General features: G+C 49.5%; 1 protein-coding gene across 2 annotated transcripts in view; it reads right to left on the bottom strand.

Annotated features, from left to right (window-relative positions):
* LOC311139541 (CCR4-NOT transcription complex subunit 10-like) overlaps window positions 1–21893 on the bottom strand; it is a 41343-nt gene extending 19450 nt beyond the window's left edge. Inside the window, exons 1-13 of one of the 2 annotated variants that reach the window (XM_084174428.1) lie at window positions 21674–21893; window positions 20993–21036; window positions 20644–20805; window positions 20280–20430; window positions 19952–20088; window positions 19183–19269; window positions 18991–19074; window positions 18557–18674; window positions 18129–18287; window positions 17523–17725; window positions 17293–17414; window positions 16903–17082; window positions 16615–16695 (exon numbers count right to left, since the gene is read on the bottom strand). In XM_084174428.1, coding sequence (XP_084030554.1) covers window positions 16615–16695; window positions 16903–17082; window positions 17293–17414; window positions 17523–17725; window positions 18129–18287; window positions 18557–18674; window positions 18991–19074; window positions 19183–19269; window positions 19952–20088; window positions 20280–20430; window positions 20644–20805; window positions 20993–21036; window positions 21674–21692 — 1547 coding nt within the window. In that variant the 5' untranslated portion in view covers window positions 21693–21893. Of the gene's footprint in view, window positions 1–16614; window positions 16696–16902; window positions 17083–17292; window positions 17415–17522; window positions 17726–18128; window positions 18288–18556; window positions 18675–18990; window positions 19075–19182; window positions 19270–19951; window positions 20092–20279; window positions 20431–20643; window positions 20806–20992; window positions 21037–21673 lie in introns of both variants that reach the window. The other variant, XM_084174427.1, reaches the window with a different exon arrangement.
* Between the last annotated feature and the right edge of the window lie 783 nt (window positions 21894–22676).

The following is a 22676-nucleotide window of genomic DNA, read 5'->3' as shown; positions in this document are numbered from 1 at the left end:
TGAATCCTGATAGGCATAGGAAGGAGGGAGAGGAGGAGAGTGATATATGAGTCCTGAGAGGCATAGGAAGGAGGGAGAGGAGGAGCAGAGTGATATGAGTCCTGAAAGGCATAGGAAGGAGGGCGAGGAGGAGGAGGAGGAGGAGAGTGATATGAGTCCTGAGAGGCATAGGAAGGAGGGAGAGGAGGAGGAGAGTGAGTGATATATGAGTCCTGAGAGGCATAGGAAGGAGGGAGAGGAGAAGGAGAGTGATATATGAGTCCTGAGAGGCATAGGAAGGAGGGAGAGGAGGAGGAGAGTGATATATGAGTCCTGAGAGGCATAGGAAGGAGGGAGAGGAGGAGGAGAGTGATATATGAGTCCTGAGAGGCATAGGAAGGAGGGAGAGAGTGATATATGAGTCCTGAGAGGCATAGGAAGGAGGGCGAGGAGGAGAAGGAGGAGAGTGATATATGAGTCCTGAGAGGCATAGGAAGGAGGGGGAGGAGGGGGAGAGTGATATATGAGTCCTGAGAGGCATAGGAAGGAGGGAGAGGAGGAGGAGAGTGATATATGAGTCCTGAGAGGCATAGGAAGGAGGGAGAGGAGAAGGAGGAGAGTGATATATATGAGTCCTGAGAGGCATAGGAAGGAGGGAGAGGAGGAGGAGAGTGATATGAGTCCTGAGAGGCATAGGAAGGAGGGAGAGGAGAAGGAGGAGGAGAGTGATATGAGTCCTGAAAGGCATAGGAAGGAGGGAGAGGAGAAGGAGAGTGATATATGAGTCCTGAGAGGCATAGGAAGGAGGGAGAGGAGGAGGAGAGTGATATATGAGTCCTGAGAGGCATAGGAAGGAGGGAGAGGAGGAGGAGAGTGATATATGAGTCCTGAGAGGCATTTGAAGGAGGGAGAGGAGGGGGAGAGTGATATACGAGTCATGAGAGGCATAGGAAGGAGGGCGAGGAGGAGGAGGAAGAGAGTGATATATGAATCCTGAGAGGCATAGGAAGGAGGGAGAGGAGGAGAAGGAGGACAGTGATATGAGTCCTGAGAGGCATAGGAAGGAGGGAGAGGAGGAGAGTTATATATGAGTCCTGAGAGGCATAGGAAGGAGGGCGAGGAGGAGGAGGAAGAGAGTGATATATGAATCCTGAGAGGCATAGGAAGGAGGGAGAGGAGGAGAAGGAGGAGAGTGATATATGAGTCCTGAGAGGCATAGGAAGGAGGGAGAGGAGGAGAGTGATATATGAGTCCTGAGAGGCATAGGAAGGAGGGAGAGGAGGGGGAGAGTGATATATGAGTCCTGAAAGGCATAGGAAGGAGGGCGAGGAGGAGGAGGAGAGTGATATATGAGTCCTGAGAGGCATAGGAAGGAGGGAGAGGAGGAGGAGAGTGATATATGAGTCCTTAGAGGCATAGGAAGGAGGGAGAGGAGGAGGAGAGTGATATATGAATCCTGAGAGGCATAGGAAGGAGGGAGAGGAGGCGGAGAGTGATATATGAGTCCTGAGAGGCATAGGAAGGAGGGAGAGGGGGAGGAGGAGAGTGATTTATGAGTCCTGAGAGGCATAGGAAGGAGGGCGAGGAGGGGAAGGAGGAGAGTGATATATGAGTCCTGAGAGGCATAGGAAGGAGGGCGAGGAGGAGGAGGAGGAGAGTGATATATGAGTCCTGAGAGGCATAGGAAGGAGGGAGAGGAGGGGGAGAGTGATATATGAGTCCTGAGAGGCATAGGAAGGAGGGGGAGGAGAGTGATATATGAGTCCTGAGAGGCATAGGAAGGAGGGAGAGGAGGAGGAAAGTGATATATGAGTCCTGAGAGGCATAGGAAGGAGGGAGAGGAGGGGGAGAGTGATATATGAGTCCTGAGAGGCATAGGAAGGAGGGAGAGGAGGAGGAGAGTGATATATGAGTCCTGAGAGGCATAGGAAGGAGGGAGAGGAGAAGGAGGAGGAGAGTGATATATGAATCCTGAGAGGCATAGGATGGAGGGAGAGGAGGGGGAGAGTGATATATGAATCCTGAGAGGCATAGGAAGGAGGGAGAGGAGGGGGAGAGTGATATATGAATCCTGAGAGGCATAGGAAGGAGGGAGAGGAGGAGCAGAGTGATATATGAGTCCTGAGAGGCATAGGAAGGAGGGAGAGGAGGGGGAGAGTGATATATGAGTCCTGAGAGGCATAGGAAGGAGGGAGAGGAGGAGGGTGATATATGAGTCCTGAGAGGCATAGGAAGGAGGGAGAGGAGGAGGAGAGTGATATGAGTCCTGAGAGGCATAGGAAGGAGGGAGAGGAGGAGGAGAGATATGAGTCCTGAGAGGCATAGGAAGGAGGGAGAGGAGGGGGAGAGTGATATATGAGTCCTGAGAGGCATAGGAAGGAGGGAGAGGAGAAGGAGGAGGAGAGTGATATATGAGTCCTGAGAGGCATAGGAAGGAGGGAGAGGAGGAGGAGAGATATGAGTCCTGAGAGGCATGGGAAGGAGGGAGAGGAGGGGGAGAGTGATATATGAGTCCTTAGAGGCATATGAAGGAGGGAGAGGAGGGGAAGAGTGATATACGAGTCCTGAGAGTAATAGGAAGGAGGGCGAGGGGGAGGAGGAAGAGAGTGATATATGAATCCTGATAGGCATAGGAAGGAGGGAGAGGAGGAGAGTGATATATGAGTCCTGAGAGGCATAGGAAGGAGGGAGAGGAGGGGGAGAGTGATATGAGTCCTGAAAGGCATAGGAAGGAGGGCGAGGAGGAGGAGGAGGAGAGTGATATGAGTCCTGAGAGGCATAGGAAGGAGGGAGAGGAGGAGGAGAGTGATATATGAGTCCTGAGAGGCATAGGAAGGAGGGAGAGGAGAAGGAGAGTGATATATGAGTCCTGAGAGGCATAGGAAGGAGGGAGAGGAGGAGGAGAGTGATATATGAGTCCTGAGAGGCATAGGAAGGAGGGAGAGGAGGAGGAGAGTGATATATGAGTCCTGAGAGGCATAGGAAGGAGGGAGAGAGTGATATGAGTCATGAGAGGCATAGGAAGGAGGGCGAGGAGGAGAAGGAGGAGAGTGATATATGAGTCCTGAGAGGCATAGGAAGGAGGGGGAGGAGGGGGAGAGTGATATATGAGTCCTGAGAGGCATAGGAAGGAGGGAGAGGAGGAGGAGAGTGATATATGAGTCCTGAGAGGCATAGGAAGGAGGGAGAGGAGAAGGAGGAGAGTGATATATATGAGTCCTGAGAGGCATAGGAAGGAGGGAGAGGAGAAGGAGGAGGAGAGTGATATATGAGTCCTGAAAGGCATAGGAAGGAGGGAGAGAAGGAGGAGTGATATATGAGTCCTGAGAAGCATAGGAAGGAGGGAGAGGAGGAAGAGAGTGATATATGAGTCCTGAGAGGCATAAAAAGGAGGGAGAGGAGGAGGAGAGTGATATATGAGTCCTGAGAGGCATAGGAAGGAGGGAGAGGAGGAGGAGAGTGATATGAGTCCTGAGAGGCATAGGAAGGAGGGAGAGGAGAAGGAGGAGGAGAGTGATATGAGTCCTGAAAGGCATAGGAAGGAGGGAGAGGAGAAGGAGAGTGATATATAAGTCCTTAGAGGCATATGAAGGAGGGAGAGGAGGGGAAGAGTGATATACGAGTCCTGAGAGGCATAGGAAGGAGGAGGAAGAGAGTGATATATGAATCCTGATAGGCATAGGAAGGAGGGAGAGGAGGAGAGTGATATATGAGTCCTGAGAGGCATAGGAAGGAGGGAGAGGAGGAGCAGAGTGATATGAGTCCTGAAAGGCATAGGAAGGAGGGCGAGGAGGAGGAGGAGGAGGAGAGTGATATGAGTCCTGAGAGGCATAGGAAGGAGGGAGAGGAGGAGGAGAGTGAGTGATATATGAGTCCTGAGAGGCATAGGAAGGAGGGAGAGGAGGGAGAGAGTGATATATGAGTCCTGAGAGGCATGGGAAGGAGGGAGAGGAGGGGGAGAGTGATATATGAGTCCTGAGAGGCATAGGAAGGAGGGAGAGGAGGAGGAGAGTGATATATGAGTCCTGAGAGGCATAGGAAGGAGGAGGAAGAGAGTGATATATGAATCCTGATAGGCATAGGAAGGAGGGAGAGGAGGAGAGTGATATATGAGTCCTGAGAGGCATAGGAAGGAGGGAGAGGAGGAGCAGAGTGATATGAGTCCTGAAAGGCATAGGAAGGAGGGCGAGGAGGAGGAGGAGGAGGAGAGTGATATGAGTCCTGAGAGGCATAGGAAGGAGGGAGAGGAGGAGGAGAGTGAGTGATATATGAGTCCTGAGAGGCATAGGAAGGAGGGAGAGGAGAAGGAGAGTGATATATGAGTCCTGAGAGGCATAGGAAGGAGGGAGAGGAGGAGGAGAGTGATATATGAGTCCTGAGAGGCATAGGAAGGAGGGAGAGGAGGAGGAGAGTGATATATGAGTCCTGAGAGGCATAGGAAGGAGGGAGAGAGTGATATATGAGTCCTGAGAGGCATAGGAAGGAGGGCGAGGAGGAGAAGGAGGAGAGTGATATATGAGTCCTGAGAGGCATAGGAAGGAGGGAGAGGAGGGGGAGAGTGATATATGAGTCCTGAGAGGCATAGGAAGGAGGGAGAGGAGGAGGAGAGTGATATATGAGTCCTGAGAGGCATAGGAAGGAGGGAGAGGAGAAGGAGGAGAGTGATATATATGAGTCCTGAGAGGCATAGGAAGGAGGGAGAGGAGAAGGAGGAGGAGAGTGATATATGAGTCCTGAAAGGCATAGGAAGGAGGGAGAGAAGGATGAGTGATATATGAGTCCTGAGAAGCATAGGAAGGAGGGAGAGGAGGAGGAGAGTGATATATGAGTCCTGAGAGGCATAAAAAGGAGGGAGAGGAGGAGGAGAGTGATATATGAATCCTGAGAGGCATAGGAAGGAGGGAGAGAGTGATATATGAGTCCTGAGAGGCATAGGAAGGAGGGAGAGGAGGAGGAGAGTGATATGAGTCCTGAGAGGCATAGGAAGGAGGGAGAGGAGAAGGAGGAGGAGAGTGATATGAGTCCTGAAAGGCATAGGAAGGAGGGAGAGGAGAAGGAGAGTGATATATGAGTCCTGAGAGGCATAGGAAGGAGGGAGAGGAGAAGGAGAGTGATATATGAGTCCTGAGAGGCATAGGAAGGAGGGAGAGGAGGAGGAGAGTGATATATGAGTCCTGAGAGGCATTTGAAGGAGGGAGAGGAGGGGGAGAGTGATATACGAGTCATGAGAGGCATAGGAAGGAGGGCGAGGAGGAGGAGGAAGAGAGTGATATATGAATCCTGAGAGGCATAGGAAGGAGGGAGAGGAGGAGAAGGAGGAGAGTGATATGAGTCCTGAGAGGCATAGGAAGGAGGGAGAGGAGGAGAGTTATATATGAGTCCTGAGAGGCATAGGAAGGAGGGCGAGGAGGAGGAGGAAGAGAGTGATATATGAATCCTGAGAGGCATAGGAAGGAGGGAGAGGAGGAGAAGGAGGAGAGTGATATATGAGTCCTGAGAGGCATAGGAAGGAGGGAGAGGAGGAGAGTGATATATGAGTCCTGAGAGGCATAGGAAGGAGGGAGAGGAGGGGGAGAGTGATATATGAGTCCTGAAAGGCATAGGAAGGAGGGCGAGGAGGAGGAGGAGAGTGATATATGAGTCCTGAGAGGCATAGGAAGGAGGGAGAGGAGGAGGAGAGTGATATATGAGTCCTGAGAGGCATAGGAAGGAGGGAGAGGGGGAGGAGGAGAGTGATTTATGAGTCCTGAGAGGCATAGGAAGGAGGGCGAGGAGGGGAAGGAGGAGAGTGATATATGAGTCCTGAGAGGCATAGGAAGGAGGGCGAGGAGGAGGAGGAGGAGAGTGATATATGAGTCCTGAGAGGCATAGGAAGGAGGGAGAGGAGGGGGAGAGTGATATATGAGTCCTGAGAGGCATAGGAAGGAGGGGGAGGAGAGTGATATATGAGTCCTGAGAGGCATAGGAAGGAGGGAGAGGAGGAGGAAAGTGATATATGAGTCCTGAGAGGCATAGGAAGGAGGGAGAGGAGGGGGAGAGTGATATATGAGTCCTGAGAGGCATAGGAAGGAGGGAGAGGAGGAGGAGAGTGATATATGAGTCCTGAGAGGCATAGGAAGGAGGGAGAGGAGAAGGAGGAGGAGAGTGATATATGAATCCTGAGAGGCATAGGATGGAGGGAGAGGAGGGGGAGAGTGATATATGAATCCTGAGAGGCATAGGAAGGAGGGAGAGGAGGGGGAGAGTGATATATGAATCCTGAGAGGCATAGGAAGGAGGGAGAGGAGGAGCAGAGTGATATATGAGTCCTGAGAGGCATAGGAAGGAGGGAGAGGAGGGGGAGAGTGATATATGAGTCCTGAGAGGCATAGGAAGGAGGGAGAGGAGGAGGGTGATATATGAGTCCTGAGAGGCATAGGAAGGAGGGAGAGGAGGAGGAGAGTGATATGAGTCCTGAGAGGCATAGGAAGGAGGGAGAGGAGGAGGAGAGATATGAGTCCTGAGAGGCATAGGAAGGAGGGAGAGGAGGGGGAGAGTGATATATGAGTCCTGAGAGGCATAGGAAGGAGGGAGAGGAGAAGGAGGAGGAGAGTGATATATGAGTCCTGAGAGGCATAGGAAGGAGGGAGAGGAGGAGGAGAGATATGAGTCCTGAGAGGCATAGGAAGGAGGGAGAGAGTGATATATGAGTCCTGAGAGGCATGGGAAGGAGGGAGAGGAGGGGGAGAGTGATATATGAGTCCTTAGAGGCATATGAAGGAGGGAGAGGAGGGGAAGAGTGATATACGAGTCCTGAGAGTAATAGGAAGGAGGGCGAGGGGGAGGAGGAAGAGAGTGATATATGAATATTGATAGGCATAGGAAGGAGGGAGAGGAGGAGAGTGATATGAGTCCTGAGAGGCATAGGAAGGAGGGGGAGGAGGGGGAGAGTGATATGAGTCCTGAAAGGCATAGGAAGGAGGGCGAGGAGGAGGAGGAGGAGAGTGATATGAGTCCTGAGAGGCATAGGAAGGAGGGAGAGGAGGAGGAGAGTGATATATGAGTCCTGAGAGGCATAGGAAGGAGGGAGAGGAGAAGGAGAGTGATATATGAGTCCTGAGAGGCATAGGAAGGAGGGAGAGGAGGAGGAGAGTGATATATGAGTCCTGAGAGGCATAGGAAGGAGGGAGAGGAGGAGGAGAGTGATATATGAGTCCTGAGAGGCATAGGAAGGAGGGAGAGAGTGATCTGAGTCCTGAGAGGCATAGGAAGGAGGGCGAGGAGGAGAAGGAGGAGAGTGATATATGAGTCCTGAGAGGCATAGGAAGGAGGGAGAGGAGGGGGAGAGTGATATATGAGTCCTGAGAGGCATAGGAAGGAGGGAGAGGAGGAGGAGAGTGATATATGAGTCCTGAGAGGCATAGGAAGGAGGGAGAGGAGAAGGAGGAGAGTGATATATATGAGTCCTGAGAGGCATAGGAAGGAGGGAGAGGAGAAGGAGGAGGAGAGTGATATATGAGTCCTGAAAGGCATAGGAAGGAGGGAGAGAAGGAGGAGTGATATATGAGTCCTGAGAAGCATAGGAAGGAGGGAGAGGAGGAAGAGAGTGATATATGAGTCCTGAGAGGCATAAAAAGGAGGGAGAGGAGGAGGAGAGTGATATATGAGTCCTGAGAGGCATAGGAAGGAGGGAGAGGAGGAGGAGAGTGATATGAGTCCTGAGAGGCATAGGAAGGAGGGAGAGGAGAAGGAGGAGGAGAGTGATATATGAGTCCTGAGAGGCATAGGAAGGAGGGAGAGGAGAAGGAGGAGGAGGGTGATATATGAGTCCTGAGAGGCATAGGAAGGAGGGAGAGGAGAAGGAGGAGGAGGGTGATATATGAGTCCTGAAAGGCATAGGAAGGAGGGAGAGGAGAAGGAGTGATATATAAGTCCTGAGAGGCATAGGAAGGAGGGAGAGGAGGAGGAGAGTGATATATGAGTCCTGAGAGGCATAGGAAGGAGGGAGAGGAGGAGAGTGATATATGAATCCTGAGAGGCATAGGAAGGAGGGAGAGGAGGGGGAGGAGGAGAGTGATATGAGTCCTGAGAGGCATAGGAAGGAGGGAGATGAGAAGGAGGAGGAGAGTGATATGAGTCCTGAGAGGCACAGGAAGGAGGGAGAGGAGGAGGAGAGTGATATATGAGTCCTGAGAGGCATAGGAAGGAGGGAGAGAGTGATATATGAGTCCTGAAAGGCATAGGAAGGAGGGAGAGGAGGAGAGTGATATATGAATCCTGAGAGGCATAGGAAGGAGGGAGAGGAGGGGGAGGAGGAGAGTGATATGAGTCCTGAGAGGCATAGGAAGGAGGGAGAGGAGAAGGAGGAGAGTTATATGAGTCCTGAGAGGCATAGGAAGGAGGGAGAGGAGAAGGAGGAGTGATATATGAGTCCTGCGAGGCATAGGAAGGAGGGAGAGGAGGAGGAGAGTGATATATGAGTCCTGAGAGGCATAGGAAGGAGGGAGAGGAAGAGGAGAGTGATATATGAGTCCTGAGAGGCATAGGAAGGAGGGAGAGGAGGAGGAGAGTGATATATGAGTCCTGAGAGGCATAGGAAGGAGGGAGAGGAGGGGGAGAGTGATATGAGTCTTGAGAGGCATAGGAAGGAGGGAGAGGAGAAGGAGGAGGAGAGTGATATATGAGTCCTGAAAGGAAGGAGGGAGAGGAGAAGGAGGAGTGATATATGAGTCCTGAGAGGCATAGGAAGGAGGGAGAGGAGGAGGAGAGTGATATATGAATCCTGAGAGGCATAGGAAGGAGGGAGAGGAGGGGGAGAGTGATATATGAGTCCTGAGAGGCATAGGAAGGAGGGCGAGGAGGAGAAGGAGGAGAGTGATATATGAGTCCTGAGAGGCATAGGAAGGAGGGAGAGGAGGGGAAGAGTGATATATGAATCCTGAGAGGCATAGGATGGAGGGAGAGGAGGAGGAGAGTGATATATGAGTCCTGAGAGGCATAAAAAGGAGGGAGAGTAGGAGGAGAGTGATATGAATCCTGAGAGGCATAGGAAGGAGGGAGAGGGGGAGAGTGATATGAGTCCTGAGAGGCATAGGAAGGAGGGAGAGAGTGATATATGAGTCCTGAGAGGCATAGGAAGGAGGGAGAGGAGGGAGAGAGTGATATGAGTCCTGAGAGGCATGGGAAGGAGGGAGAGGGGGAGAGTGATATATGAGTCCTGAGAGGCATAGGAAGGAGGGAGAGGAGGAGGAGAGTGATATATGAGTCCTGAGAGGCATAGGAAGGAGGGGGAGAGTGATATATGAATCCTGAGAGGCATAGGAAGGAGGGAGAGAGTGATATGAGTCCTGAGAGGCATAGGAAGGAGGGAGAGAGTGATATATGAGTCCTGAGAGGCATAGGAAGGAGGGAGAGAGTGATATATGAGTCCTGAGAGGCATAGGAAGGAGGGCGAGGAGGAGGAGGAGGAGGAGGAGGAGAGTGATATGAGTCCTGAGAGGCATAGGAAGGAGGGAGAGGAGGAGCAGAGTGATATATGAGTCCTGAGAGGCATAGGAAGGAGGGAGAGGAGGGGGAGAGTGATATATGAGTCCTGAGAGGCATAGGAAGGAGGGAGAGAGTGATATATGAATCCTGAGAGGCATAGGAAGGAGGGAGAGGAGGAGGAGAGTGATATATGAATCCTGAGAGGCATAGGAAGGAGGGAGAGGAGGAGGAGAGTGATATATGAGTCCTGAGAGGCATAGGAAGGAGGGAGAGGAGAAGGAGAGTGATATATGAGTCCTGAAAGGCATAGGAAGGAGGGAGAGGAGGAGAGTGATATATGAGTCCTGAGAGGCATAGGAAGGAGGGAGAGGAGAAGGAGGAGAGTGATATATGAGTCCTGAGAGGCATAGGAAGGAGGGAGAGGAGGAGGAGAGTGATATATGAGTCCTGAGAGGCATAGGAAGGAGGGAGAGGAGAAGGAGAGTGATATATGAGTCCTGAGAGGCATAGGAAGGAGGGAGAGGAGGAGGAGAGTGATATATGAATCCTGAGAGGCATAGGAAGGAGGGAGAGGAGGGGGAGAGTGATATATGAGTCCTGAGAGGCATAGGAAGGAGGGAGAGGAGGGGGAGGAGGAGAGTGATATATGAGTCCTGAGAGGCATAGGAAGGAGGGAGAGAGTGATATATGAATCCTGAGAGGCATAGGAAGGAGGGAGAGGAGGAGGAGAGTGATATATGAGTCCTGAGAGGCATAGGAAGGAGGGAGAGGAGGAGAGTGATATGAGTCCTGAGAGGCATAGGAAGGAGGGAGAGGAGAAGGAGGAGGAGAGTGATATATGAGTCCTGAAAGGCATAGGAAGGAGGGAGAGGAGGAGAGTGATATGAGTCCTGAGAGGCATAGGAAGGAGGGAGAGGAGAAGGAGGAGTGATATATGAGTCCTGAGAGGCATAGGAAGGAGGGAGAGGAGGAGGAGAGTGATATATGAATCCTGAGAGGCATAGGAAGGAGGGAGAGGAGGAGGAGAGTGATATATGAATCCTGAGAGGCATAGGAAGGAGGGAGAGGAGGAGGAGAGTGATATATGAATCCTGAGAGGCATAGGAAGGAGGGAGAGGAGGGAGAGAGTGATATATGAGTCCTGAGAGGCATGGGAAGGAGGGAGAGGAGGGGGAGAGTGATATATGAGTCCTGAGAGGCATAGGAAGGAGGGAGAGGAGGAGGAGAGTGATATATGAGTCCTGAGAGGCATAGGAAGGAGGGAGAGTGATATATGAGTCCTGAGAGGCATGGGAAGGAGGGAGAGGAGGGAGAGAGTGATATATGAGTCCTGAGAGGCATGGGAAGGAGGGAGAGGAGGGGGAGAGTGATATATGAGTCCTGAGAGGCATAGGAAGGAGGGAGAGGAGGAGGAGAGTGATATATGAGTCCTGAGAGGCATAGGAAGGAGGGAGAGTGATATATGAGTCCTGAGAGGCATGGGAAGGAGGGAGAGGAGGGGGAGAGTGATATATGAGTCCTGAGAGGCATAGGAAGGAGGGAGAGTGATATATGAGTCCTGAGAGGCATGGGAAGGAGGGAGAGGAGGGGGAGAGTGATATATGAGTCCTGAGAGGCATATGAAGGAGGGAGAGGAGGGGAAGAGTGATATACGAGTCCTGAGAGGCATAGGAAGGAGGGCGAGGGGGAGGAGGAAGAGAGTGATATATGAATCCTGAGAGGCATAGGAAGGAGGGAGAGGAGGAGAGTGATATATGAGTCCTGAGAGGCATAGGAAGGAGGGAGAGGAGGGGGAGAGTGATATATGAGTCCTGAAAGGCATAGGAAGGAGGGCGAGGAGGAGGAGGAGGAGAGTGATATATGAGTCCTGAGAGGCATAGGAAGGAGGGAGAGGAGGAGGAGAGTGATATATGAGTCCTGAGAGGCATAGGAAGGAGGGAGAGGAGAAGGAGAGTGATATATGAGTCCTGAGAGGCATAGGAAGGAGGGAGAGGAGGAGGAGAGTGATATATGAGTCCTGAGAGGCATAGGAAGGAGGGAGAGGAGGAGGAGAGTGATATATGAGTCCTGAGAGGCATAGGAAGGAGGGAGAGAGTGATATATGAGTCCTGAGAGGCATAGGAAGGAGGGCGAGGAGGAGAAGGAGGAGAGTGATATATGAGTCCTGAGAGGCATAGGAAGGAGGGAGAGAGTGATATATGAGTCCTTAGAGGCATAGGAAGGAGGGAGAGGAGGAGGAGAGTGATATATGAGTCCTGAGAGGCATAGGAAGGAGGGAGAGGAGGAGGAGAGTGATATATGAGTCCTGAGAGGCATAGGAAGGAGGGAGAGGAGGAGAGTGATATGAGTCCTGAGAGGCATAGGAAGGAGGGAGAGGAGAAGGAGGAGGAGAGTGATATACGAGTCCTGAAAGGCATAGGAAGGAGGGAGAGGAGGAGAGTGATATGAGTCCTGAGAGGCATAGGAAGGAGGGAGAGGAGGAGGAGAGTGATATATGAATCCTGAGAGGCATAGGAAGGAGGGAGAGGAGGAGGAGAGTGATATATGAATCCTGAGAGGCATAGGAAGGAGGGAGAGGAGGAGGAGAGTGATATATGAATCCTGAGAGGCATAGGAAGGAGGGAGAGGAGGAGGAGAGTGATATATGAATCCTGAGAGGCATAGGAAGGAGGGAGAGGAGGGAGAGAGTGATATATGAGTCCTGAGAGGCATGGGAAGGAGGGAGAGGAGGAGGAGAGTGATATATGAGTCCTGAGAGGCATAGGAAGGAGGGAGAGAGTGATATATGAGTCCTGAGAGGCATGGGAAGGAGGGAGAGGAGGGGGAGAGTGATATATGAGTCCTTAGAGGCATATGAAGGAGGGAGAGGAGGGGAAGAGTGATATACGAGTCCTGAGAGTAATAGGAAGGAGGGCGAGGGGGAGGAGGAAGAGAGTGATATATGAATCCTGATAGGCATAGGAAGGAGGGAGAGGAGGAGAGTGATATATGAGTCCTGAGAGGCATAGGAAGGAGGGAGAGGGGGAGAGTGATATGAGTCCTGAAAGGCATAGGAAGGAGGGCGAGGAGGAGGAGGAGGAGAGTGATATGAGTCCTGAGAGGCATAGGAAGGAGGGAGAGGAGGAGGAGAGTGATATATGAGTCCTGAGAGGCATAGGAAGGAGGGAGAGAGTGATATGAGTCCTGAGAGGCATAGGAAGGAGGGCGAGGAGGAGGAGAGTGATATATGAGTCCTGAGAGGCATAGGAAGGAGGGAGAGAGTGATATGAGTCCTGAGAGGCATAGGAAGGAGGGCGAGGAGGAGGAGAGTGATATATGAGTCCTGAGAGGCATAGGAAGGAGGGAGAGGAGGAGGAGAGTGATATATGAGTCCTGAGAGGCATAGGAAGGAGGGAGAGGAGGAGGAGAGTGATATATGAGTCCTGAGAGGCATAGGAAGGAGGGAGAGAGTGATATGAGTCCTGAGAGGCATAGGAAGGAGGGCGAGGAGGAGAAGGAGGAGAGTGATATATGAGTCCTGAGAGGCATAGGAAGGAGGGAGAGGAGGGGGAGAGTGATATATGAGTCCTGAGAGGCATAGGAAGGAGGGAGAGGAGGAGGAGAGTGATATATGAGTCCTGAGAGGCATAGGAAGGAGGGAGAGGAGAAGGAGGAGAGTGATATATATGAGTCCTGAGAGGCATAGGAAGGAGGGAGAGGAGAAGGAGGAGGAGAGTGATATGAGTCCTGAAAGGCATAGGAAGGAGGGAGAGAAGGAGGAGTGATATATGAGTCCTGAGAAGCATAGGAAGGAGGGAGAGGAGGAAGAGAGTGATATATGAGTCCTGAGAGGCATAAAAATGAGGGAGAGGAGGAGGAGAGTGATATATGAGTCCTGAGAGGCATAGGAAGGAGGGAGAGGAGGAGGAGAGTGATATGAGTCCTGAGAGGCATAGGAAGGAGGGAGAGGAGAAGGAGGAGGAGAGTGATATGAGTCCTGAAAGGCATAGGAAGGAGGGAGAGGAGAAGGAGAGTGATATATGAGTCCTGAGAGGCATAGGAAGGAGGGAGAGGAGGAGGAGAGTGATATATGAGTCCTGAGAGGCATAGGAAGGAGGGAGAGGAGGGAGAGAGTGATATATGAGTCCTGAGAGGCATGGGAAGGAGGGAGAGGAGGGGGAGAGTGATATATGAGTCCTGAGAGGCATAGGAAGGAGGGAGAGGAGGAGGAGAGTGATATATGAGTCCTGAGAGGCATAGGAAGGAGGGAGAGAGTGATATATGAGTCCTGAGAGGCATGGGAAGGAGGGAGAGGAGGGGGAGAGTGATATATGAGTCCTTAGAGGCATATGAAGGAGGGAGAGGAGGGGAAGAGTGATATACGAGTCCTGAGAGGCATAGGAAGGAGGAGGAAGAGAGTGATATATGAATCCTGATAGGCATAGGAAGGAGGGAGAGGAGGAGAGTGATATATGAGTCCTGAGAGGCATAGGAAGGAGGGAGAGGAGGGGGAGAGTGATATGAGTCCTGAAAGGCATAGGAAGGAGGGCGAGGAGGAGGAGGAGGAGGAGAGTGATATGAGTCCTGAGAGGCATAGGAAGGAGGGAGAGGAGGAGGAGAGTGATATATGAGTCCTGAGAGGCATAGGAAGGAGGGAGAGGAGAAGGAGAGTGATATATGAGTCCTGAGAGGCATAGGAAGGAGGGAGAGGAGGAGGAGAGTGATATATGAGTCCTGAGAGGCATAGGAAGGAGGGAGAGGAGGAGGAGAGTGATATATGAGTCCTGAGAGGCATAGGAAGGAGGGAGAGAGTGATATATGAGTCCTGAGAGGCATAGGAAGGAGGGCGAGGAGGAGAAGGAGGAGAGTGATATATGAGTCCTGAGAGGCATAGGAAGGAGGGAGAGGAGGGGGAGAGTGATATATGAGTCCTGCGAGGCATAGGAAGGAGGGAGAGGAGGAGGAGAGTGATATATGAGTCCTGAGAGGCATAGGAAGGAGGGAGAGGAGAAGGAGGAGAGTGATATATATGAGTCCTGAGAGGCATAGGAAGGAGGGAGAGGAGAAGGAGGAGGAGAGTGATATATGAGTCCTGAAAGGCATAGGAAGGAGGGAGAGAAGGAGGAGTGATATATGAGTCCTGAGAAGCATAGGAAGGAGGGAGAGGAGGAGGAGAGTGATATATGAGTCCTGAGAGGCATAAAAAGGAGGGAGAGGAGGAGGAGAGTGATATATGAATCCTGAGAGGCATAGGAAGGAGGGAGAGAGTGATATATGAGTCCTGAGAGGCATAGGAAGGAGGGAGAGGAGGAGGAGAGTGATATGAGTCCTGAGAGGCATAGGAAGGAGGGAGAGGAGAAGGAGGAGGAGAGTGATATGAGTCCTGAAAGGCATAGGAAGGAGGGAGAGGAGAAGGAGAGTGATATATGAGTCCTGAGAGGCATAGGAAGGAGGGAGAGGAGGAGGAGAGTGATATATGAGTCCTGAGAGGCATAGGAAGGAGGGAGAGGAGGAGGAGAGTGATATATGAGTCCTGAGAGGCATTTGAAGGAGGGAGAGGAGGGGGAGAGTGATATACGAGTCATGAGAGGCATAGGAAGGAGGGCGAGGAGGAGGAGGAAGAGAGTGATATATGAATCCTGAGAGGCATAGGAAGGAGGGAGAGGAGGAGAAGGAGGAGAGTGATATGAGTCCTGAGAGGCATAGGAAGGAGGGAGAGGAGGAGAGTTATATATGAGTCCTGAGAGGCATAGGAAGGAGGGCGAGGAGGAGGAGGAAGAGAGTGATATATGAATCCTGAGAGGCATAGGAAGGAGGGAGAGGAGGAGAAGGAGGAGAGTGATATATGAGTCCTGAGAGGCATAGGAAGGAGGGAGAGGAGGAGAGTGATATACGAGTCCTGAAAGGCATAGGAAGGAGGGCGAGGAGGAGGAGGAGAGTGATATATGAGTCCTGAGAGGCATAGGAAGGAGGGAGAGGAGGAGGAGAGTGATATATGAGTCCTTAGAGGCATAGGAAGGAGGGAGAGGAGGAGGAGAGTGATATATGAATCCTGAGAGGCATAGGAAGGAGGGAGAGGAGGAGGAGAGTGATATATGAGTCCTGAGAGGCATAGGAAGGAGGGAGAGGGGGAGGAGGAGAGTGATTTATGAGTCCTGAGAGGCATAGGAAGGAGGGCGAGGAGGGGAAGGAGGAGAGTGATATATGAGTCCTGAGAGGCATAGGAAGGAGGGCGAGGAGGAGGAGGAGGAGAGTGATATATGAGTCCTGAGAGGCATAGGAAGGAGGGAGAGGAGGGGGAGAGTGATATATGAGTCCTGAGAGGCATAGGAAGGAGGGGGAGGAGAGTGATATATGAGTCCTGAGAGGCATAGGAAGGAGGGAGAGGAGGAGGAAAGTGATATGAGTCCTGAGAGGCATAGGAAGGAGGGAGAGGAGGGGGAGAGTGATATATGAGTCCTGAGAGGCATAGGAAGGAGGGAGAGGAGGAGGAGAGTGATATATGAGTCCTGAGAGGCATAGGAAGGAGGGAGAGGAGAAGGAGGAGGAGAGTGATATATGAATCCTGAGAGGCATAGGATGGAGGGAGAGGAGGGGGAGAGTGATATATGAATCCTGAGAGGCATAGGAAGGAGGGAGAGGAGGGGGAGAGTGATATATGAATCCTGAGAGGCATAGGAAGGAGGGAGAGGAGGAGCAGAGTGATATATGAGTCCTGAGAGGCATAGGAAGGAGGGAGAGGAGGGGGAGAGTGATATATGAGTCCTGAGAGGCATAGGAAGGAGGGAGAGGAGGAGGGTGATATATGAGTCCTGAGAGGCATAGGAAGGAGGGAGAGGAGGAGGAGAGTGATATGAGTCCTGAGAGGCATAGGAAGGAGGGAGAGGAGGAGGAGAGATATGAGTCCTGAGAGGCATAGGAAGGAGGGAGAGGAGGGGGAGAGTGATATATGAGTCCTGAGAGGCATAGGAAGGAGGGAGAGGAGAAGGAGGAGGAGAGTGATATATGAGTCCTGAGAGGCATAGGAAGGAGGGAGAGGAGGAGGAGAGATATGAGTCCTGAGAGGCATAGGAAGGAGGGAGAGGAGGGGGAGAGTGATATGAGTCCTGAGAGGCATAGGAAGGAGGGAGAGGAGAATGAATTGACTGGGGGAGACGGAGGGAGACAGAAAGGTAGAGAGGTGTTTGTTACCTGAGGTTTTCAACCTCCTGTTTCCTCAGAGGTGAAGATGGTGCTGCAGAAAGGAACTTGTCCCCTTCTTGACCCTTCCCACTGTCAAACCAACAAAGAGAAAATCAGGGAAATGGAAAGCAACATACTCCCTGCAAAGTTATTCTTCTATCTGAGGCCATGGAGAGCTGAATCCTTGTTAATAGTCTATCCCTTAATGACCACAGTGCTCTACAAAAATAGATTTGGAAGATTTGACAAGACATGTTTCAGCATCAAGCCAATCTCAAGGTGAGATGAGACACTGACCTGCAGGCGTCGCTGTTCTCTGAGCCGCTCTCTGTGCTGCCTGACTGGCTGGGTGTCTTGGAGCCGTTCTCTGCCTTGGTCTCCTGCTGCTGGTGATCAGGGAGGAGGACCAGACCGTTCCTCAGACAGATAGCTGCAAACTCCATACTGGCCACCGGAATGGCTGCAGACTGCCCATCACTACACACCCACATTTAGGGGAGGAAAGAGTCAACCATGAAGTTAATGGAGATATAGTAATGATCAACATCTTGAGTTGTCTCAGAGTACCCTCTAATTTCAGCGAGCTAGCCCCTATTGATTTCAGCAAACACTACCATGTAAACAAATGTTTTAACGCCATCTCCTGGACAGTACTGGTTAGGTCCATGGGGAAAAGGGAAAACGGACCTGTAGATTGTGTTCTGGGAGGACTGCGACGCCAGGATGATCTTGCGATGGTAGCCCTGCCCAACGATGGCCTGAACGATACCCTTTTTACTGGGAAGACCCTTGTTCTCCTGTTCTAAGCTCTGAAAAATAACAAAATGCCAAATTTGAATGTTGGTACGTTATATTTCACTGTAAGAAAACGTGTGTATGTGTGAGCGTGAGTTTGTGTGTGTTTTATCACAACTCACGCCCTTGTTGGCAGCGATGCAGCACTCAGCCAGCCGTAACCAGAGGCGAGGGTTAGAGTGGTACACCTGCACAGCCTCCATCAGACACTCGAAGGCCGCCAGGGGCCGGCCGATGTGCAGCAGCTGGATCCCACAGTTATACAGCAGCTCATAACGCTTGTTGGCTAGCAGCGCGCACATGGGGATGCCCGAGAACTGCTTAGCTGGAAGGACAGAGAGACAACAGAGCTAGTCAGTGAACAACAGAGCTAGTCAGTGAACAACAGAGCTAGTCAGTGAACAACAGAGCTAGTCAGTGAACAACAGAGCTAGTCAGTGTACAACAGAGCTAGTCAGTGTACAACAGAGCTAGTCAGTGTACAACAGAGCTAGTCAGTGTACAACAGAGCTAGTCAGTGTACAACAGAGCTAGTCAGTGTACAATTACGAGAGAAACATGTAAGACCAGTTTCCAGGACACAGATTAAACTAGTCCTGCACTAAAATACACCTTTGATGGAGAATTTGCATTGAACATACTTTTAAGTCCAAGACTAGGCTTAATCTGTGTTCGGGAAACTGTCCTGTTGCGATCAATAGCATTAAACCCAGTTTCTATTGACTCACATTGCCCGTTACCCGTTGCCCCACCGTCACCCAGCTGTGCACACGTGTGGTCGTTCTCCTGCAGGGCCTTTTTGAAGTAGAAGATACCTAGGTTGTGTTTCCCCATGGCAAAGTGTATGCAACCCAGATTGTTCCAGAACATACAGCGCACACATTCACCTGATGGAAGAAACAAACAAGTCAGAACGTTTAGTGGAAGTTAACTTTCATATATGTAATGCTCAATGGTGCTCTGTCACTGACAGGACAGTCTTTCTGATACCCTTTCCATACTATATAGCTGACCCGATCCATACAGTCCTGGCTCGGATATATACTTTGACATTGTCCTTTCCAGCATGGTCCAACAACTATGGTGGAAGTGTAACCAGGTAAGCACAGCTCAGTACAGGTCAGTTCTCAGTTGTGTAAAAGGGGTCTAAACATACCTGTTTTGATGGCCCCTGGGTGCTCTGCGATGTTGGAGCTGTTTAAGAGCTTCACTGCTTTGCGGTAGTTTCCTCTCAGGTACTCAAAGTTACTCTTGAGGAAGAGTGAGGGCGCAGACTAGTGGGAGATGAAGGAAACACAGGTTGGAATGGAAACATTGACATTCTAGTCATTTAGCAGATGCTCTCATCCAAAACAACTTACAATCAGTGCATTCAACTGAAGCAGGGAAAGGTAGGAAGGGGCTGTTTGGGAGAGAGCAGGTTTAGTAAGGCAGTTCAATAGCCTGGTTTCCAGATCGTGTTGTGCCGTCTTGACAACTTCTATGGTCATTGTCAAGCCGTTGACCATAGGAGTTGGCAAGACAGCACAAACAGACCTGGAACCAGGCTAGTTTAGTAATGGGTTTAGCAACGTAAACATCATGACTCACATTCCCTGCTGTGTTCATCACAGACTTGATCTCCCTTTTGCACGCCTTTGATGACTTCATCTGAATGTACGCTCGCACTTTGTACTGTGGACGAAAATAACGACAAAAGTGTGAAACAAAAGCAGCAATACAAAAGTTGCTTTCCTGTCTTCATTTCCTCCACCTCAGGAAAAGGATTGGTGTTAAATGTACCTGGTGCATTTTGGATTTTGCCGCTTCGATCATGCCGATGAACTCTGCCTTCTGGTTCCGACCATCTTTGTTTGTGCTGTTGGCACTCTGCAATTTCAAGACAGACACAGACATTAGAAAATGACCACATTGCATTCAGAAAATATAAAATGTCTTCTCATCTCAGTATAATTGAAATGTAAAACCATTGGTAAAATAGCCTGCACTCAGATGTAACTAGTGTAACTGCATAACCTCAGTAAGATGTTTATTTTGGCAGACCTAGTGTAAAAATGCCGTGGCCATCCAGAGTAGGAGTGTGTTGTATTTGGTTCTAAAGGCACCTTCACACTGACCAACGCTCCAACATTTGCCAACAACCGCCAAGTCACATCTATCCAATTCTGTGTTTGTTGGTCAATGTTGTGTCAGTGTGTAAGCGCCTGAAGTGTATTTTAGTAACCTGTCCTCCAGTAATCTCCCTGAGATTATCCTGAATGAGGTCTGCTGCCTCCACTACCGGGTCCCTGTGAATGTAGAACTTGCACTGTGCCTGAAATATTACCTGGACATGACAGACACCCTTAATGTAAGTACACACGCAGCGGCACATCTTTGCACAAGAACCTTAATATCTCACAACATTACAGGTGCCACTAATAATAATAAGAACATATGGACTTAGGCAGAACAGTCATTTCTCTAAGAGGTGGAAAATAACATTCAACATACATGAGCACAGTAACATAAACATCATGGGTCAAAGTCACAAACGTGACCGGACACATACCTCCCCTTTGCCGTTCTTGTTGTTTCCCTGTACAGACAGTTTCTCCAGCACAGCAAGGAGATGGAGGGCCTTCTCTGGCTGGTACGTTAGCAGGTACAGATCCACCAGCAAGAAGCAGACCGCCAGAGCAAACTTCTCTTCTAGGACAAATAACACCATCAAGCCATGCTATACTGATGGGATGCACAGGCCGATTCATCAGGAACATTACCAGTTGCTGTGACTAAGCGTGTGCGTGTGACTGTGTGTGTACTGTGTAATCATGCACTATATTTCAGTGTTTGTGTTCTCTGACATATGAATTTCCATATAAATCACCAAAACCTACCAAATGGCTCCAGAAACTGGTACAGCTTCTCTCCAATAGCGATAGCTTCGGAGTACTGTCTCATGTGGTAGTGAATGATAGCTTGATTGTAGTAGAGCAGACTGTTCTCTACGTCATCCAAACCATCAATGTCCTCCATTGAAGTGTGCACCTTGATAGACAAAAATGCATGAATGGTTAGACAAAAATGCATGAATGGTTAAGGATCAGCCAACTTAATGGTTGAACTATTCTGTGCATCTGTGAATATATTGATCAAGAATCAAGACATTTAAAACATGAATCAATTATACTACACTATATTAAACATTTATTTGGCATGTCATTGAGAGAACTGGATATAAAAGGTTTTAACGATAGTCACCTGGTTTTTCATTGCAATGAGGGTCTGTTTCAGGGTACATGTGGTGGTTTGGCCACTCTTGTAGAATTCAGCTATTGCTTTATTCAAAGCAATCTTGTAGTCCTCCTTGTTCAACTCTTGCAGCTTCCCAAGGTGTTTCAAAGATTCATCATAGTTTCCGGCCTGTGAGTAAACAAATTAAAATCAACAAATGTAACAAAAGAACTCATGAATAGTAGCATCAACAAATGTAAACAAATATTGTAAATCAGATAGGTTTGACAGACGGAGTTGTTGCCAAGTTGGCCAACTCCCTAGGATTGCACAATTTGCAGAAAACACTGCTGATGGCAAATAAAAGTGATGTTACCGTAAACGCCTCCAACGCATTTGCAGCTATTTCTTTTTCTTGGTCTGAAATCCCAGGGGAGGAAATGTTATCATGCTTGACTTCATTTAGTTTTGGTTGAATAAAAAAACAATATACAGCCCATTTAGCTAGCTAATCATGCAAAATGTTTGCTACCAAGCCAAAACATAATGTTAAAACAAGTTAGCTAACGTATGCTAGCTAGGTCCAAATTCAGGTGGGCGTGTGTTGACAGTTAGCATTACACGCTAGTCAAGATTGTTGACATGACAAGTTTGGGAACTAGCTAGCTAGTGCGTAGTTAGCCGAGTCTGCCAACGTTGGCCACACGTGACACAATTAACTACTAACTAGCTAGCCAGCTAACTAGTTGTTTATTGCCATGTTTAGATAGTCAATGTCAATTCATAGCTAGTTAGCTACCAACGCAGCTAGGGCAAGGACACTGGATGGATAGCTTTGTAGCTAGCTAGCATTAACACTGGCGTCAGCTAGTATTAGCCAGCTAGCAATCAACCGATGGTTGGTTAAATGTAAAACCCATGTAAATGCTGGTGGATTAAGACTAGTGTTGGTACTAGCTAATTATCCGTATATAGTTAGTAAGATATAAATAACCGAGTTAGCATGCCACTTTAGTTAAAACATATTAGCTAGCTAGCAAGCTAGTCACTCTCCCACCTGTGTTGTTATCTGCCATTTCGGGGATCTCGTGCTTTAATTGATGGAAATGCCCCAGCCAGAAGGTTTACTAAGATAAATATTGGGACACAACGATTCGTTGACTACGTTAGCTAGCCAAAAGGATAAATTTAAGTACTCCGCTCGTTCGTAACTAGAACAAGATATCCGAAATCTGACCGCTCTCAACTGCTTTTTTCAGCGTTCCGCCATTGAAATGATGCTGAAGTAAACAAATCTGAAAGAAGCGCAGCTCGTGACGCAGATGCCTGGCAATACCGATAAATAGCACCGTCTACCGGTATGGAGGGGAAATGCAAGTAAAGTGCATCAACTCAAAGCCCTCATCCCATACATCAAATAATGTTGTCACTGTAAAATAAAATTTAATAATCCTGTGTATTCATTTGCATTACCGGGTTATCAGAAGACATTCATGATCTGCTCAACTTACTCAAAAACCAAAGCTAATCAAGCATTTTGCATCCGTTTTCAATAGCTCGTACTCCTAACTTATCTCCACATGGTGGCAGTAAATTATCATTATTGATACATGATGATGGCCTGAAGAATGGTAAGTAAGAAAATAAGAAAAATACAAAATAAGTAGGTCTGATCATTGCTTTGCTTCGCTTCACAGGTTTGACACGTTTCAAATATCTGATGTGAAATTTCGTTTACGAAATGAAGTTTTGTGACAGTTAACATATGTTCTCACTATAAACGGGCTGCACTATACTGTAGTGAAGCTCCAGGGATTACAATATAACTGACGAAGTAAACCAATTGTGTACTGCAGGCTAATAATGAAAATCAATTAAGCATCGTTACAGCATCTCTCTCTCTCCATCTCTCTCTGTCTCATCAAAAAGGAAGATCATAAAAAAAACACTAATGGCTTTTTAATTGTATTTCACTCAGGCAATTCCACACAGTCTGTGGTTATTTGAATCAAGCAACCAGAGTGAGATCGGTTAAAGTAAAAAAGAAATAGAAGATACTG

This window comes from Coregonus lavaretus (genome assembly GCF_964263955.1).
Source record: "Coregonus lavaretus genome assembly, chromosome: 13".
NCBI lineage: Eukaryota > Metazoa > Chordata > Actinopteri > Salmoniformes > Salmonidae > Coregonus > Coregonus lavaretus.
The sequence above is the reverse complement of the archived record's forward strand: the minus strand, read 5'-3'. Positions and strand labels throughout refer to the sequence as shown.